Raw genomic sequence first — 18,176 nt, forward strand, 5'->3', positions numbered from 1 at the left:
TTGGACGCGGAGTTATGACGACAGCGTAATTGTAAAATACAAGCGCCCGGCTATTCCTCTTTGCCACCCTTTGGAGCCTTTGTTTACAATAAAAACAACAATAATGTCTGTGAATTATGCAGCTGGCCTCTCGCCTTATGCAGACAAGGGTATATGCGGACTTCCAGAGGTAATTTAAATTTTACCAGAGCTGTTATTTTACGTTTTTAAGAAGGTTTTTAGCTAGATGGTTAGCTGATTTCAATTAATTTCATGTGTGTCCCAAGCTGTTCCAACATCGTTAATGATGGCTAGAACTTTCATTCATACACGATTTTATTTTGTTGCATAGCATGCAACAAATGCCGTTTTTATTCCAAGTGGTCCTTTCAAATAACGACTACAAATGATCATTAGTTCTATTGTTACTCTTTTAATATTAACACTTTAGTATAATTACGTTATTATTTTTCCTAACAAATGTGACATTCGCAGGAATTTGATGGAGCCGAAGATGTAAAAACTAAAGTGGAAAGCCTTGCCAAATTGATAAAAGAGTCCAAGTACATGGTCGTGCACTCTGGCGCAGGAATCAGTACCTCAGTTGGTATCCCCGACTTCAGGTAAGAAATTCCCACTGTCTGTTTGTTTTCTGATTATATTTATTTTTTCCAGTTCATTTTGTCACACAGGCATGCGCCCAGAAATCAAATATTTGGCTTAGACTCCACCTGGGAGATAATTATATTCCAGTGAGATACATGTTTTATTATTTGTGTGTGCACATCTATGTATTTATGAGTTATTGTATTTGATACAAAAAAGTACCATGTGCAATTGTTGAAAATTTAAGAACAACTCTTTCAATATTCTCTGGTAGGATTGTTTTTGCACTGTCTAAAATTCAATCCAAATAATTGGACTAAAAAACCCTTATCTTATCTTACTCGAACCTGAAAAATATCTCATGGCTTTAAGGCCCTATCCCAGCCAATTTAGACTGGTCACCAGTCAACCGTTGAGCGCACAGAGAGACTGACGACCATTCACACCTACAATCCTTCCGCCAACAGCAGGAATCAAACCCACAGCTCTGGTCCAAAGTCAGCTGGGATAGTCTCCTGCACCCCCTGTGACCCTAGTGAGGATAAAGCAGTTAAAAAAATGAGATGAGACAATTTAAGCAAATGAATGTATACCTCTTGTAGTAGCACAGTTTTAGCAGAAGAGGGTGATGGATGTTCAAAGCATTCCAAGTATATCTTTCTTTTTATAGTGAATTATTCTTCATGTTTGGTTTCATATTTCCAATGGCTCTCTACCAGTGTTGCTATTCCCACTGAGCCAATATATATTTGATATGTCCAGCCGTCAATCACCTCGACCTTGGTGAGCAATCTCATTAAACCAATGCATTGCATAGTATCCCCACATTAATGTAAACATGGATTAGCATTGCTAACACATGTAAATGTAGAGCCAATAAGCAATTTGGCAGTGTTTGAGCTTCCTCTTTTTTAAGTTCCCGAAATGATGCAAATATGGCCTTCGCATCCTGGCAGCATCTCCCTCATGCTGATAAGGAGTCATGAATAATATCTGTTTTGAACATAAAAGAGAGAGAGGGAGAGCGTGGTGCACTTCAAATGCAAAGACGCATCTGTTTGCGCAGCGAGAATTCACGTTGCATTTCTGGTTCAAGAAGATAAGTTTAGAAAATTAATGAGTAGCTATGTGCTTTGTTATGTGAAAAAAAATCCTCAGTTCAAATTGTTGGCCTCTACTAGTAGAGTAACGTGCCATTCATATTATCATTGTATTTACAGTTTTTGGGTCTATATATCGTTAATTATCAGTCAACCACAAGCAAATGTTTATTCATTGCCCCTGAAAACTAGCACATTGAAATGATTTTTTTTCTTTTGTTTTAATTGATAGATAAATTGACTTATGAAAATAAATGTGAATGGTAAAAGTTGAGTTTGGCCAGCCAGATTGATGAAGAAAAATCAGAAAATAATAATGTTTTTTTTTTTTTTCTATCAGGGGTCCAAAGGGTGTTTGGACTTTGGAGGAAAAGGGAGAGACACCTCACTTTGAGACAACATTTGAAGACGCCCGACCCAGCCTTACTCACATGGCCCTGCTGGGACTCCAAAGGGCAGGATATCTAAAGTATCTTATCAGCCAAAATGTAGATGGCCTCCATGTTCGATCCGGCTTCCCAAGGTTAATTGGCTTGTCAAAGCTTCACTTTTTTCTCTTCGATAACAGATGACTAATCAATAGCTCTATTCAGGGACCCTCATATCTCTTTACTATGTGACTGAAATCAGATTTGACAAAATTAACTAATTCATAATGTGTACATTCCAAAATGGATGGGACATCTGTCATGGTAAGACAATCAGTTAAATTTGTGGCCTATATATAGGTTTAAGATACACACCATAGCACCCAATATTTTTAACTGCTTAAAAAAATGCACTAAAACTCTAAAAAACAACCCTAGGGGGTAAAACTGTGAATTCTTATTGCATTTCTACACCATTGCCTCAAGCAGCAAATCCAATTTCACATTCAGTCTGAGTAACTAGCCTGTAATAGAAGACCTGCTCTACCTGAGAGCAGCTTCATACATCTCCCCCATCCTGGTTTTGCCCCAACTTTTCAAATAACAAGCACACAGCAGGAAGAGAATGGCCACAGCCATCGGCCCTAGTGGAGCACAGAAATCAATATCAGTACTACATAGAATATTCATTTAAAAAAAAAAAGCCAAGAATATTGAACTAAGGCTCAAGAGTTTTCATGTAAAATTTACGACAGACTCTTGTCTTTGGCCCTGACAGAGACTTGTTATCAGAGCTTCATGGGAACATGTTCGTGGAGGAGTGCGAGAAATGTTGCCGGTATGGATACGCATACAAAATCTGCTTGTGCTAACATGAATGAGGATAAAAATAATTATAAAATCTATTGTGGTTTGCTTTTCTAGGCAATTTGTTCGGGAAAAGGTGATTGGAGTGATGGGTCTTAAACCAACAGGACGTTACTGCGATGTGGTGCGTTCTAGGGGACTGCGAGCCTGCAGGTATACATACTCACACTGAAATGCTTTATTTACTAATTAAGTTCAATTGTTCAGATGGATATTTCTTACGATTCTCATGACAGAGGGAAGTTGATCAGCACCATATTAGATTGGGAAGATGCACTTCCAGACAGAGATTTGAACAAAGCAGACAATGCAAGCAGGTAAACTTTGACTCTGAGGTCTATATAGAATGTCCTTGTGTTTATTACAAAATATATACAATAAATAATTCTCACCTGCAATATTGTGTATTTAAAAAAATGCCAAAATATGACAATATGTCAGTTATAAAAAGATTTAAATTTCATGATATTTAAATGAGTGCCCTACACAGGGTTAAGATGGTTTGGAGTCTTGCTGGCCATTTCACGTAAAACCCGTAAAAATCTTCTTTGGGGTTAATGGCAACATCAGTGTCCTTTAATGTCTCCATCTGCTGTAACAGTGTCAATATGAAAGCTTTTTTCCAGGTAAAAATTTACAATGCATCTCCAAATGTGAACAAGGAACTGTGACTCATTTGTTTGTTCCTCAATTTTACATGCGTAATTATCACAAGACTTGCACTCCAGCTAGTTCATAAAAGTCAGATATGTTTTTTTTTTTTTTCCATTTTACTGAAGTCCAAACACAGCCACTATGTTGCTCTAAGATGCTGTCCTCATTTTCAAACAAAAAATGAATCTTATGTGCTTTCTATCCACAAGACAAGCTGACCTGGCACTGACACTGGGTACCTCCCTGCAGATCAAACCCAGCGGAGACCTTCCCTTGGTCACCAAACGTAAAGGCGGGAAAGTGGTCATTGTCAATCTACAACCCACCAAGCATGTACGTATTATTCCTATACAATCTAATAATTAGATCTGATTCATACCTGTCAATTTTATACGTTTTTTGATAATTTCAAATTGTTTACGCCCTAAATCAACTGATATACGGGAAACAAATGTTTAAAAAAAATACTTTTTTTGTAAAACCAATGTCATTTTACCCACTTTGGCTCTAATCCGAATCGTTTTTGTCAGTAGCAGACGAAAACGTCATGGTCGACTTTATAATATTGTCAAGCTTTAAGACTGATATGCACACGTAGATTCCCCTTTTACCACCTTTTTACTACGTAAATATAGTGCGTCAGCAAGCAATGTACCCAGACAGTCAACCTGTCATACAGCGTCATACACACTATAAATATGTGCCCTGTTGCATTTGGGTGTTTTTTTTTTCACTTTATTTAGGGGAATTGCAACCATTACTAAAGGGAGCAATTGGCTGAGGTTGACAGGTATGGCGATTGTTAATCATGTATTCAATCCATATATGTGAAGACCCTAATCGTCACTATGGGGAATATTCCACCTCACGAGTGACCTGACTGGGGTTTTATTGAAAATGGATTGGATGAATGAATAATTGATGAACTAAATATTTAATTGAATTCTCCCTTTTTTAGGACAAACATGCTCACCTTCGTATCAATGGCTATGTGGATGATATCATGAAGCAGCTCATGCACCACTTGGATTTGGACATTCCAAAGTGGGAGGGGCCAACTTTGTGCGAGAGCAGCGACACAAAGCCCCCCCTCGATCTCGCCACGGACACAAAGGTCAAAGGTAAGATCGTTAAGGAGGCGAAAAAACGAGACGCCGTCAAAGAAGAGTCGGTCACGGTAAAGAAAGAAAGGAAAGATCTTCTCGTAGGGGTGAAAGATGAAAAATGACGTAAGGTTGTGAACTCGGAGACGAACTTGATTGATCACGAAGGTGTGTTACCTCTTTATGCCCGTTGGAACTCTTTTATTCTTCCGTATCTTAAACTGTAATGACGTAGTCGCCTCAGTTGCATCACAAAATGACACATGGGAAAAATAGTATTATATGAATATAATACAATTACACATCGGCTCAAATGTCAGGTTTTGGTGGACCACAGCAAAATCAATCAATCGAGATGAACAATTTCAAAACTTGTACGACTCATTTGAAACCAAAATATTTTGTACGAAGGAAGTCAATACGAAACTGTCACGAGTTTACTTAACCTCAAACAACACGGTGACAGCAGTCGGCATCAAGAGGAGAAAATATGGCACATCAGTGGCATCATCAAGAGCTTGATGTCCCTCCAAAATTAATGGCAAGATGAAAAGAAAATTGCTCATGGATGCTTCCAACAGCCTGACTGCAACATCAAACAAGGAAAATACTGGTGATTTATGTCACATTTCTAAGTTATGGATCGACGTGACAAGACTGAAGCCTTAGTACTCCTCTAACCATTCAAATTTATTTTAGATTCATTTATCAATCCCCCAAAAAAGTACAGCATTTCAACATGAATACATGTACTTTTTTTTAGATATCCATTGTATGTTAATAAGCTGCACTGACATCTGTGCAGCTTATTAAATATACATTTTTTTTTACTTTGAGCTCTGTTTTGTCCCAAAACGCTTTCTATGGATTTTATCCATATAATGTAATCTAAAACATCTCATCTGATGGGCAGTTATGTGAAAGACAAGAATGTTTTTTTGTTGTTCCTGTAAATAATACATCATTGTTACACTACATATTTTTATCTCAGGAAAAAGGTTTTGTACTTGTCTTTTGGCAATAAATTAATAGCACAACCTTGGAGTCATGAGTCCTTATTTTCTGTCTTTACCATGTCAGTTAATCGTGGCCTATTTTTCCACAAACGGGGACACTATTATTGTCAATTATTCAGCGGAACATAATAATATGATTTTTATACAGGTACATGGTTACTGTATTAGCTAGCATGTCTTAGGTCAACATGTCAATGCCGCAATCCTCATTTACTTGAACATTTCTATTCACATGGGAGTACAGGCATTTGTGTCACATGTCATATGTTCATTCTCTTTCTATTATGTCAATCATAAAAAATGGATATCAGATGAAACAACTGCTCCACATGCACATAATCACCTGTCTTTGAAAATAGGTCACCACACAGTTCTCCTTCGCATCCATCTTTACGGGGAAGGTTCTGACAATGGTATTTAATGGCAATGTTTTGCTACTAGCCCTCCCAGTCTAAATAGATTGGACATATGTCAGCTTTGTTGGGACTCAGTGCATTTTTGAATGTTAATCCTGTTACAGTAAAAGGGTTGTTAATGTGTTTCCTTAAATTTCGGTGTTACAAGTGGTACTTTTACACAGTTAGTGTTTGGTCAATATAAAAAGAGAACAAGTCTTGATTACTTGGCAATAATAACCTCTAATGACCAGTTGGAAAGTAAATTCATGCAATAATGTGGTAAATTATTTTATGAGTTTATTTCTGCAGATGGAGATCTTTCCAATTGAGCTTTTAGTCATTTTTAAAAAAGAAATGTGCATTTTTTTACAAGAGACCCTATTCAATAAACATGAAATTTACCGAGACCATAGTCTCTACATGGTTAATTTGTTGAAGAACTGCGGAATTAGTAAATTAGTTAAATTTCTAAATTAATATCATTATCTCTTGCCAAACTTTTGAATGATAGCAAAAAGCTCCTTCGCACTTTTAAGTTTTCTAAAGGAAAGACGCTGAACTTTATAAAGGTCATATTAATTTGTCAGAGCAATTTGTCTGTAAAAAATACCTAATTAAAATTAAAAGTAAAAAACACCTCAGCTGTAAAGTGCTGCAACAGCAGCACTTTGCCGTATTTTCCAGGGCTTTGCTGACAGAGCTTTGCAAAATAGACCAAAGTTAAGTTAAACCAAAAAGGTCAGAAAATCTGCTGTGTGTCAAACATCCATCTTGACAAAAGAAAAACACAAGATAGGAAGACAAACAAGAAGAGCTCTGCATCAATTGATCTGCGCATACAAACTTACTTTTAGGTGAAATGACATTAAGAATTTGGCAACTTTACTTCCAATCTACCCATCGATACTGAGAAAAACATTTTCAACATTTTTTTTTATGACCCCCTTACTTATAGTTACACAAAACGACCTTTTACAAGGTGTCATTTCTCTTTGGCAAGGTAATTACAGCTATAGAGCACACAAAGGAGGAGCTGGTGGCGGCATGCGTATGCCTAGCTGGTATTTACATGTCATCCACCATCTGTGAGCAGCTAGTATATAGACAAATATCTATGTTCAGACATGAAAGGTTGTGAAAGGGCAAAACTGGTTCAGAATAGCTTTCTATGCAAGAGCTTTTTCCCCCAAATCATTTGGTAGGATTGCTTTTCATCACAGCACTCTTTTTTTGTCCAGCACTTTTATTTAATGTCACAATAAATATACATCAGTAGCTTTTCACAGAACAATATCACAGTGATATGCACACCAAAGGAAAAAATGTGACTGACTGTTTCTTGTTGAGGTAAATAAAGGAGTCCATGATTAGGATGCATTATATATGTGTCATTTTTTAAACAGATGTTATGTAAACATTTGATGTATATATTAACAAAATACTGAATTGACCATAGAAGTGATTTTTTGCTTGGTCAGATGATTGCCTGGCAACTAATTCGATTCTAGCACCCCCCGCAACCCTTGTTAAGCGGTATAGAAGATTAATGAATGTTTGATTAAGAATTCATTCAACTTGTACTTGTTTATTGAAAAAATTGGTGAAATGTGCATAGCAAAACAAAAAAATGATGCCCTGGTCTTGAAAGTTAAAAAAGATATTATTCATAAAACAACAATTGGAGGACAAGGAATAACAAAGGAGCAATTTTAGGACATTAGGATGTCAATTTTGAGTGGCTTGATCGTATTTTCTACTGAAATATGATACAAGGAGTTACAAGTGTTTAGCATTATAAACATGGTGATGGGGCTCTTTTAACTCGTATCTCAAAGCATGTAGTAGAGCATCGTGACAGAGAATACTTTTAATTTTGTGCTATAATTCATTTTACACTTGGAAAAAAATACATAGGTTGTCAATGACTTGCTGTTTTTCACTCAAACCAGGGGTGTCCATACAATAAAAGGGCTACAGGGGATTGCAGGTTTTTGTTCCAACGGGTTCAGCATTGAAGTTTAACCAATTTCAAAACACTAGATTGTCATTGGTTGAAATGAAAACCTGCACCCACTATTGCCGTTAATGACCGCTTTGCTTAGACTGTATAGCTTAGCAATGTGGGTTGACTGATTCCAAGTAGAATTAAAAATTCACCCTAACCCTCATCACATATTGTCTTTGTGTATCATGACCAAGCTGGTGGGAGCTACCTCTACCCGCCTTCCCCTAAAAATGTGGGTAAACATGTTTCGGATTGGGCGAGACACACGAAGCAGAAGTTCCTTGAGTCCAGTACGGTATTCCTGGCGGATCAGACAGTAGAGTACTGGATTGAGACAGCTGTTTGCTTGAGCCAGGCACACAGTCAGGGGGAATGCATAGGCCTGCGTGTTGTAAAAAGCTTTGCTAAAGGGCACCAGGTCAAATTTGATCAACACTCCCCAAAGGGTCAGAGCCTGGTTGGGCAACCAGCAGATGAAGAAGGACAGAACCACAATAGTCACAGAGCGAGTAACTCTGGAACGGCGGCGGTGTCGACCTCGTTCGCTTTCCGATGGCTCCACCGTGTTGCCACCTATCATGCTGCCCACTACGCGCTGGCTCAAGATAAATCTTAAGAGGAGGAGGTAGCACACGCTGATTATTATCAAAGGGAATACAAATCCCAGAAGCACTTTTTGCATCTGATAAAGGCCCAGCAGTATTTGAGAATCCAAGTGACCGGAATCTGATTCCGAGAATCTTACAAGGCAGAGCTCATCGTCGGCAGAAACCTGTGAATACAAAAGATGTTGGTGTTTGAATTCTCTCAAAAAATGGATACGTATCTAGTATAATTAGATCTAAATTAGATACCCAATGCCATTTGTTTTAAGAGTACCCTTTCTGGTAGTGTACCTAAAATGGGGCCATCCAATCTGAACAACACATCAAAACAAAGACGCAACAGTCTAGAGTCTCTAGACTGAGACCATTTTTCATGACCAACCTTCTCACCATTTAGGTCAGTGTTGATAATGACCTTGTTCTTTCATCCCGACCATAGATAAGAGTCGAAAACGTGGATTGACTAGTAAAGTAAGAGCTCCGTCTTTCTGGTCTCCCTGACAGACCGATACCGCTTCACTGTTTACTCACTCTTGATCCAGAACCCAAGTATTGTGCCCTTGGATCGATCTTATTATCTATCTACATAGGGAACTCCAATATTCATTTTTTTTTACCTTTACTAACTTTTAAAAATAGAACGACGGTAGGTTAACGAACCTGAACAGTGGTAGAGTAGATGGAATGAGGCAGTGTTGCCACCAGTGAGACTACCCAAATAGCCAAACTGACCCACTTGGCTCCAGTAGCAGCTTTCCTCGGGTTGGCGATCTTCAAAGAGTTGACTAGCGAGTGATAGCGTGTCACGCTCATGGCGGTCAGGAAGAAGACGCTGGCGTACATGTTCATGGTGGTGACGGAGCTCACGATCTTACACATGACCCTGCCAAAGGGCCAGCGGAAGTCCAGCACCGTGTCCACGGCCCAGAAGGGTAACGTGAGAACAAACTGGAGGTCAGTCAGAGCCAGGCTCATCACAAAACAGTCGATGGAAGAATAGTGGTGACTTCGGCGACGGAAATGGAGCAGGAAGAGCGCCAGGAGGTTACCCGCCAGCCCCAGAACACACACCACGAGGTAGACTAGAGCGATGAGGATTCGCACCTTAAGAATCAAAGCAACACAAACTTTAGTGAAAACTAAAAACTTGATGAGCAAAATGTAATTTCATAAAACATTTTAATGTAGCATATTTTTCAGACCATACGTAAATCTCACTAATGTATAAGTCGCATTTTTGGGAGGGAATTTTTTTGTCTTGTCAGAAACCAAGAACAAATATACTTAAAGGTAACAGTAGTAAAATTGCTAAGAACAAGCTAAATAGATATTGAAACTGTTTTTTAGTTACCTAAAGCCTAAAAAACAACATTATGGTTTGTCAGTAAAAAAAAACATATATAGGTCGCTCTTATTACTCACAGGTCCATCAAAACTATTTTAAAAAGTGACTTTTAGTCCCAAAATGCATTAATTTTTATGTGTGGCCAATTTGTCCAAGCAATGTATATCTATAAATCTATGTGTATACATTATTGTTAATTCTAGCATAACAACAAATATATAAGTAAATTTCTAGTGGTGAGCTGAAAGATATATTTTTTTTGTAGTATATACAGTTTTCTAACATACATGAATGTATGTAAGTAGGTAGAAAGTAAGCATAAACTTTGAGCATCCAAAATTTCCCACCTGCATTAAAATCTGAAGGTCAATGACTATTTGTTTTAAAAAGATTCATGATTTTCAACAAAACTCACCGCTGTGTTGCCACTGTCCCCATGCAGATCCACCGAGGATTCTTTGGAGAGGATATGGATCCAGCAGTTAAGGGACAGGTTCAAGGTGGCCAGGTTGGACCCCACTCCGTTAGGATTGAGCAGTTTGGAGAGTTCACGTTCATCCTGCTCCCCCCCACATGCGCTCTGCACATCCAGGGGTGCCGGTTCCAAAGTGCTGCCGTTGCTCTGCATGGATGCTGGATGGGTAAGACACTTAATGCAACTTGCCAGTGAATACCAGCGTCTCTTCTCTAGAGAGGCTCATTTCCAAAGTGTGCTTCAGTAGGCAGCAAATCTCCATCGTCCTTATCTTGTTTTCAAGAAATAAAGGAGGATATGTCATTCCCAATTGGCAGACAACTAGAAGCATTTGCACATTTGATAGTCGCTTCTTCTCTCCTCTCTCTTCTTTCCTCTTCTGAAGTGACACTCACCCACGGCATCCCTCGCCTTTTATAATTATGTACTCATGTCCCTATTTTTTTCGTGAGGGGGCGCTAATGTACATGTTGCATGGCAAAAGTGCATGCCCAATGTTATGCACTTTTTGCATCTAATGGAAGTATATTTAACTGATCACAATCAATTCATTTAAATAGATATACACATTGCATTTATTTGAATTAAAGAAATGCACAATTTTTTAATGCATTTGGATGCTTCCATTTTTACTTTTTTTTTTTTGAGGGAGTTATTTTTAAATGACCATGTTGGTCAGGTCTGTGACCTTTTGACCTCATGACCCTAAACTTTTTCATTTCATTTTACAAACATATCCTGCATGTTTTGATAATAATCCCTTTATTCATTCTTGAGTTATCTTGAATAACAAACAGAATACAGACACAAAAAAAACAGTCAGACATTTGGACCTTACCTGAATTACAGGAATTTTGTCTCACTAAACTGTAATGAAAAACCCAAATCTATTCTAACTTTCCAAGAACCATATGCGATGTACAGTAATTTCTTTGATACCATCACTCACAATAATGTAAAGTATCAAGTACCAATAAGCATAATAATACACTATTGAAAACAGATTTAAATAAAAGGGAATACAAACTCCAGTCATCTTTTTCTTGAATATAACATTTTCCAAAACTGTTGTCACATGACACCTGACCTCTAACCACTTTGGCGTATTATTTATATGAGAATCACTTGATGATCCCTTGCACGGAAAGGCAATCAGACTGGCGTCCATTTACATGCTGTGCCTTTTTTCCTGTCTCTCCTCATGGTGTATCGCAGACATTACTGGTTTCTGCTGGACCTGTGATCATCTTGCTGAGATGCCAATTGCTCCGCTTTTAAAAGCTTCTCCAAAAGACTGCCAAAGGACGACACCATGGTCCGGGTTATGGTAAAAGGCGGCCGAATTGAAGGGACTTCCGAGACTTGGTCGACCGACTGCAGGGCGCGAGATGGCACTAAGGACATAGAGGAAGAAATATGGAGCCATGTTTCCATTTTCCTGTCAGCATCTTTGGTAAGCATGATGCAATTTATTTCAATGATTTGTTTTGGTCATGTAATAGAAGAAAAGACCATTGAAGTGAGGCCCTGCCACACACACCTGATGTCTCCATGTAATCTCCCTGGCTTGCTTTACCATAGGGATCCGGCTTCATATTTGAAGAAATAATGAGAGAGAAGGAAAGCAGCAAAACCTGCAGAGAAATAGAAACAGCAAACAAGATGAGGTGAGGCTATTGCAAATGTATTAGATACAGCATACACAAACTTTTACTTAACATGCAGTCTGATTTAGATCTAAATGCAGACCACAAACTAAATTGTTAAGTCGTTTTGATTGGCACTACTGCGCCTTGTCGCAAATATTATTTTGATATTCTCTACAGTGCAGGGTAGACAAATGAATGTAGATTGTGGTATGTATAACTCACCAGGAGGCAGGTCCCTCTTTGTGTTGTTTTGTTGGAGTTGTTAGGAAAGAGTGCTTGGAGCTGGCTGAGCTGCTCCAGCAGGGTGCTGTCATGCAAAGACACATAATAATTAGGCTGTCTTATTAAACCAGACATCAACAATCAAAGAAATGTCTTGGTTGTAAATTCAACAGAGTAGTAGGAAGCAACAAGGCCTAAATATTATTTATGCACCTGTTTATTTATTTGTTTTAATCTCAGTACTTTCTGAATTCTGTAGACATTTCTTTTTGTACTTCTTAGTTTGTCAAAAGAGGCTTTCTGCACCATGTTTGTAGAGTTAAACACTCTAATCAATCTGAGTTAGTTATCATACGTTGCAATATCACCTGTTACTGTTGACTGAAATAATGACAAAACTTTGCTGTCCAATATTAATTTAGCTAAATAGAATATGCCTAATATACCTCTGATAACTTGCATAACTATGGGTTGCTATATGCCACAGTTTTTACAGTTAAATTTAATCTAATTGGGTCATTATGCTGTATTTCTGTTATTATTTACTCACTATGAAAGATCGCCATTTTGTGTTTAGTCGCTGGCAGCCCAAATGGACTGAATGTCGACAACTGTCAAACTCATTTAAATATATTAATACTCTTTTTCATATCCCTGGTTAGCTTCTTGTATTTGTCGATTATGGTCAAATAATGTCAACATTTAACATTTCTGTCATACTTGTTTGTCTCCTCCAGTTGTTGGATCTTTCTCTGCAGCTGGAGGTTGTGGGCACTGCACGCAGACATCCTTGGGAAGAAGAAGGCAAATGGAATGAGGCAAAAGGGTATCAAAAATCTCCTGATAGGACATTGCATTGTCCACCCCCACCCTCACCCACAACCCCCTCTTTTTTTCCCTTCCTCGCCAATATCTGTTTGAATGTTATCTCTGCAACACCAGCCCTTCTTTCTTTTTGCTTTTGCCTCTTTTGTTTCTCTTCAACCCTCTGACTCATCCGCCATAACGGCCATTTGACTGAGCTGACTCAAAACCGATAGCGACAGTCCGATGGCGTTTTTTGCCTTTATTACCAATAGAACCTGACTTGGCAGAAAAAATAGCAAAAGTCGGAAATCTCAACAACCGTCATTGAATTGAATGCTTTTATATTGGCATTATACAAGTACAAGCTGATGGGCCTAGATTTGCTTTCACTTTTGAAACAGTCATTGAAGTAACAGAAGACCCCCCCTCTGTTTGTTAAATGTAAAATGCAGCTGTAAAACGTGCCGAACTTAGTAATAGGTTGTTTTTGAGAACACACTCGAGTGCCAAAAATCGAGGTTTTTTATCGATTCTTAGCTACGTGCAGCCATTGACCTGGAAAAAGATAGGCTTTGAAGTGGCAAGGACAAAAAGTGTCACTTTGGGCTCATTTTTTCGGTATATGGGAAACTTTTAGAAAAAAAAATGACTTTGCTTATTTAAAGCACCATGAAGACGCAAACAAAGTTTGTGTCAAGGTAAAAAAGTGTCACTTTGGGCTCAATTTTTCGGTATATGGGAAACTTTTAGACAAAAAAAATGACTTTGCTTATTTAAAGCAACATGAAGACGCAGACAAATTTTTTTTTGTCTAAAAGTTTCCCATATACCGAAAAAATGTGCCCAAAGTGCCACTTTTTAACTTTGCCACTTCAGATGGATTGCATTTCTATCAGTTACTGACAGCCAATGAGCCTGTGAACATATATTTGAAAAGAGTAATACCCGCTTATGAAGAAATGATTTGAACAAAATGGTGTAGACGTCTAGAACTGGAACGGAGGCATTTTTTTTTGGCGGTTGCACGAAACAATATAACACTTATGAAGATATTTGCGAAGGCGTTGATGTGCATCTGAGCAAACGTGTGAAAGAATTGTATAGGTGGGTGACAAAGGTCGGCTGGTATAGATAGATTACTTTCACAGTACTTTCAGCCTGTGCCTGCAATGTGACACCATACATTTACAAATCGTCAACACTTCAGATGCTGTGCCATGAGTGGACAATTCAATCTCCATTTTTCCATTTCCTAGGGGTTAATAGTCATGAGAGCCAGTGTTAAAATGCATATATATTTTTTAGAAGGCCGAGAAAGTCGATATAATACTGCCATTTGCTCATTTTATAGAATGGCTTGGTCATAAAATAAGGCGCTCAATTATTAAACAGGAATTTGGTCAGAAATGTTTTTGTTGTGGCTTTCTAATTAGTTTTCTTGTTGTTACGTTTCACAAGATGGGCACTTAACATTAATTGGGATATGGAAGAATTGGTTTTTGTGTAAAGTAGGAAGACGGTTGGTGAGGTAATAAGTTTGGAGGTTACTTGAATGGAAGTTTTCTTGTTAGGGTTTGTTAAAGATGATTAGATGGTTATTGTTTACGTGTGAGGGATATTTTGAGAGGTTTTTTTGTTGTTGTGAGTGTCAGTTTTTCTAGTACAGGGGTAAGGAACCTATGGCTCGGGAGCCACATGTGGCTCTTTTGATGGGTGGATCTGGCTCTCCGCTAATCTGTGAACTAAAATATGGAAACCATTTACTACATCTAGAGCTTCTTTAATCTTCATTTTTTGCATTAGACTCTTCTGGAATGCATACTCTCATTTATTAGCAACTGCATAAGAATATCATAAGTCGTTTTTTTTCCACTTTAAAAGTGGTGACAATACTAAAAACATAGGCACCCATTTATATGGATTTTGACTCTTAAATTCGGAGAAAATATGATTTTTTTATGGCTCACTTCATCAAAAAGGTTCCCGACCCATGTTCTAATACTCTGGATCATCTCTTACCTTTCTTCCAGACTATCAACATATTCCCTCTTCTTTTTACGACTCTCTTGAGCCGAGCGCTTGTTGCGTATTTTGCGGCGGATCTTCTTCAAGACGCGTTCTTCACACTTGATAGGAAACATAAGAAAAAATGAGTCAAAATAATATGCATGTGATGCTAGTGTGGATTTGGTGCGCTTGGGTGACCTTAGTCAAAGGCAGTTCGCTGGGTAAGTTGATTCCTTCTTTTACCAGAAGTTTTTTCTCATCCTCGTTGAGAACAAGCTTTTGTAGGGGATGCTGTGGTACTCTCTGTGGTGTTCAAATTAAAAATAGAGGATACATGTTCAATATATAATATGAAAAGGGCACTGGATTTCACCAAATTTCCTTATTTCATTTGGTAGCGTTTAATGTGCTGTCCAGGTTTACACCCTTTCAATGGATCTTTAATGAGAAATGTAATTGGATTTCAGGCCTAGGGATTTATTCATCAGATACAATACATTTTCATGCCAGATGGAGCAGCACAATTGAATTGAGAGCAATTAATTCTTTACATCTATTTTTTAAGAACTAATTTCATGTATCATTTCTTTACTTACTTTCTCCCCCAGGTTAGATAAGAGCAGGTCTCGTACTGTGAGCTTCTGATTGGTCTCGCTGGTGGAACTTTGATTGGAAGTCAGGTAGTACGTCATGCCAAGTTTCTCCTGGATGTCATCAGATTCCCAACCTGGGAAAATGGAAACAGTAAGTGACCATTCAAGTGAATTTTCAAGTTAAAACTCGTGTGCGGATTATCTGTATAATTGGTTTTGTTATCTAGTAAATGTATCTGGAGGAAAATAAACATTTTACGGTATAAATGAATCTAGTAAATGCATCTTCTTGTACTTTCCCCACAAGGGTGTCAAACTCATTTTTATACAGGCCGCATCACTCATGGTGCTGTTTTTTTTTTTCTGCCAATTACATATGCTATGATTAATCAAATATTTTACCTATAATTGGTTTTCAACTGAACAATTTCATCATTGTGCAAAATCTAACCTCCTGTCCTTTAAATTATAATTGGAAGTGAAATCCTACCCAGATCAATGTAAACATCCGACGCAATTTCATTTTCAAGCTTATAGGCCGGATGCTGCGCCGAGGTGAGCTGAGGTAGTGAGCCACCATCCAAGCCAGGAAATGAAGGGCAGATTGGCAGTAGGAGGCCGTCGGCCATCTCGGACACGTCACTCTCCGGAGTGGCGGGCGACCACGGGGGGGACGTGGAAGCCGAGGACGACTCACTCCCAGCCAGCAGGGTTTCCAAGAAGTCCTCGGCAGTGTTTCCCTCTGGGCTCAGCGTCTGCAGAGAAGGTATGAAAGGAATTCAATTTAATTAGTGCAGAGCAATGCTTACTTAGGAAAGTTCAGTGGCCATTCATTGTGGGAGATTTATGCCGATTCATTGCATTCTGTGTATGCTATAAGAGCTGCTTTGAAAAAACTTAAACTAAGGAGGCCAACTTGAAATCCTTTTACTTTTACATGTTTAAATTGATGATCAGGTTCGGTAAAAAAAATGAAAATAAGAATAAATCGGTTTGAATTGACGTCAATAGACTCAAAACCAGCTTTTTAAGATGAAATTTATTTCATATCCACAACTCTCAATGGAAATGAATGAATTTGGGCTCAAAATAACAAAATAATCCAAAAATATAACAATATTTCAATACATAATTCATATTTCACTTGGGGCAACAAAGAGAATTTTATGTAAAACAAAATACAGAAATGCTTTCAATTATTGAATGGTTTGAGCTTTAAAGGATTATAATACACATGCTACCTAATGTAAGTAGCACTGCTATTGTGATACTATTACTACTCTCACCAGAGGATATCATATGGGGGAGGGGCTTTGTAATCAACCATGATTGTATCAATTAATAAGGTTAACTCACCCAGCCATAGTATTTTTACATTGTACTAGTTCTGTTCCAACATTGTACCCTGATATAGAAGTTTCATTTTTTATCAAATGAATCTTTATTCAGGTAAGCTTAGAATCCCCCCACAGAAAGAGCCAATTTTAAAGCATATGGCCTTCAGACTATGGTTAATTATGATAGTCTGGTTAGAGTGCCCATGTTTACGGCTTGCACAGCTGTTTGACAATTATACTCACGTCATACATGGTAAATGTCCATGACGGGTTGCCATGGCAGCTACCCACTTCATCTTTGGTCCTCAGTAGTAGGTCAATGGCATCCATCGCAGCTTTTACCCAAAAAAAAAGAGACAAATGAGCCCCGATCTTTTGATAAAGCACACAAAAATTACAAGATAGATTTATTAAATAACAAATGGTTTGGAGTGTGGTACTTCATTTAAAAAACAATGCTATTGTATGTAAAGAAATGTTATTGTTTTCTTCAAAAGTGAATACATACCTATGCACATAGGCCCAGCCATCAAAACAACCAAAATTTAGCAATACGTCATTACTACAAGAGCTTAAGTTCGTTGTTAGTTATGTTTTAGATTTGTAAAAGATCTTGACTTTTTTTGTCTTAAGAAAAACGATATATATCCTAGCGCTACATTTATTTGTCGATACAAAAATATTTTTCATTTCTGTCTGTCATTTTTTTACTCCAGTTTCAGCAGCTGCTGCAAAATGCTTTGGAAAAATACTATTTTATATTTGCGTCGATTATTGTTTTACGAATTACCTGCTAAATCCGAGTAAATTTAAGTAGCATGCAAAATAATATTAAGGGACAATTAAAAAATAATCATAATTTCGTTCCCATTTTCTTGTATGGCTTCCAAGTGTTACAATTTTTGATATCTTCTTAAGGAGAGGTGGCCAATCAGTCCAGAATTGTTTTTTCTTGTCCAACCGAGCAATACGACTCCATTTTTCGCCAATCCAGCGTCTTACAAGTATACTGAGTTGATTTGATGGTGTTGCTTGTTTCA

General features: G+C 37.9%; 3 protein-coding genes across 5 annotated transcripts; 1 reads left to right on the plus strand and 2 right to left on the minus strand.

The window, feature by feature from the left end:
* Positions 1–4: 4 nt before the first annotated feature.
* On the plus strand, positions 5–11,922 carry sirt6 (sirtuin 6). Of its 3 annotated transcripts, XR_013327292.1 has the most exons (10): positions 5–169; positions 475–602; positions 2,026–2,208; positions 2,832–2,891; positions 2,978–3,073; positions 3,157–3,237; positions 3,784–3,907; positions 4,533–4,695; positions 10,489–10,687; positions 11,737–11,922. XR_013327292.1 is itself a non-coding variant. In XM_077723661.1 (9 exons), the coding sequence occupies exons 1-9, from the start codon at positions 104–106 to the stop codon at positions 8,571–8,573; spliced, it is 933 nt and encodes a 310-aa protein (XP_077579787.1). In that variant the 5' UTR covers positions 5–103; the 3' UTR covers positions 8,574–8,588. The 3 variants fall into 3 exon arrangements, 2 of the variants coding, with proteins under 2 accessions (XP_077579787.1, XP_077579788.1); XM_077723661.1 differs by lacking the exons at positions 10,489–10,687; positions 11,737–11,922 and adding an exon at positions 8,542–8,588; XM_077723662.1 differs by lacking the exons at positions 10,489–10,687; positions 11,737–11,922 and having other exon boundaries at positions 6–169; positions 4,533–5,721.
* LOC144201209 (relaxin-3 receptor 1-like) lies at positions 7,666–10,886 on the minus strand. The gene is made up of 3 exons (XM_077723660.1): positions 10,462–10,886; positions 9,362–9,805; positions 7,666–8,868 (listed from the first exon to the last, which is right to left on the minus strand). The coding sequence occupies exons 1-3, from the start codon at positions 10,672–10,674 to the stop codon at positions 8,260–8,262; spliced, it is 1,266 nt and encodes a 421-aa protein (XP_077579786.1). The 5' UTR covers positions 10,675–10,886; the 3' UTR covers positions 7,666–8,259.
* On the minus strand, positions 11,626–17,466 carry LOC144201713 (cyclic AMP-responsive element-binding protein 3-like protein 3-B). The gene is made up of 9 exons (XM_077724472.1): positions 17,380–17,466; positions 16,290–16,554; positions 15,803–15,933; positions 15,405–15,509; positions 15,219–15,325; positions 13,113–13,181; positions 12,393–12,477; positions 12,062–12,155; positions 11,626–11,915 (listed from the first exon to the last, which is right to left on the minus strand). The coding sequence occupies exons 1-9, from the start codon at positions 17,464–17,466 to the stop codon at positions 11,740–11,742; spliced, it is 1,119 nt and encodes a 372-aa protein (XP_077580598.1). The 3' UTR covers positions 11,626–11,739.
* Positions 17,467–18,176: the final 710 nt, after the last annotated feature.

This window comes from Stigmatopora nigra, chromosome 9 (genome assembly GCF_051989575.1).
Source record: "Stigmatopora nigra isolate UIUO_SnigA chromosome 9, RoL_Snig_1.1, whole genome shotgun sequence".
NCBI lineage: Eukaryota > Metazoa > Chordata > Actinopteri > Syngnathiformes > Syngnathidae > Stigmatopora > Stigmatopora nigra.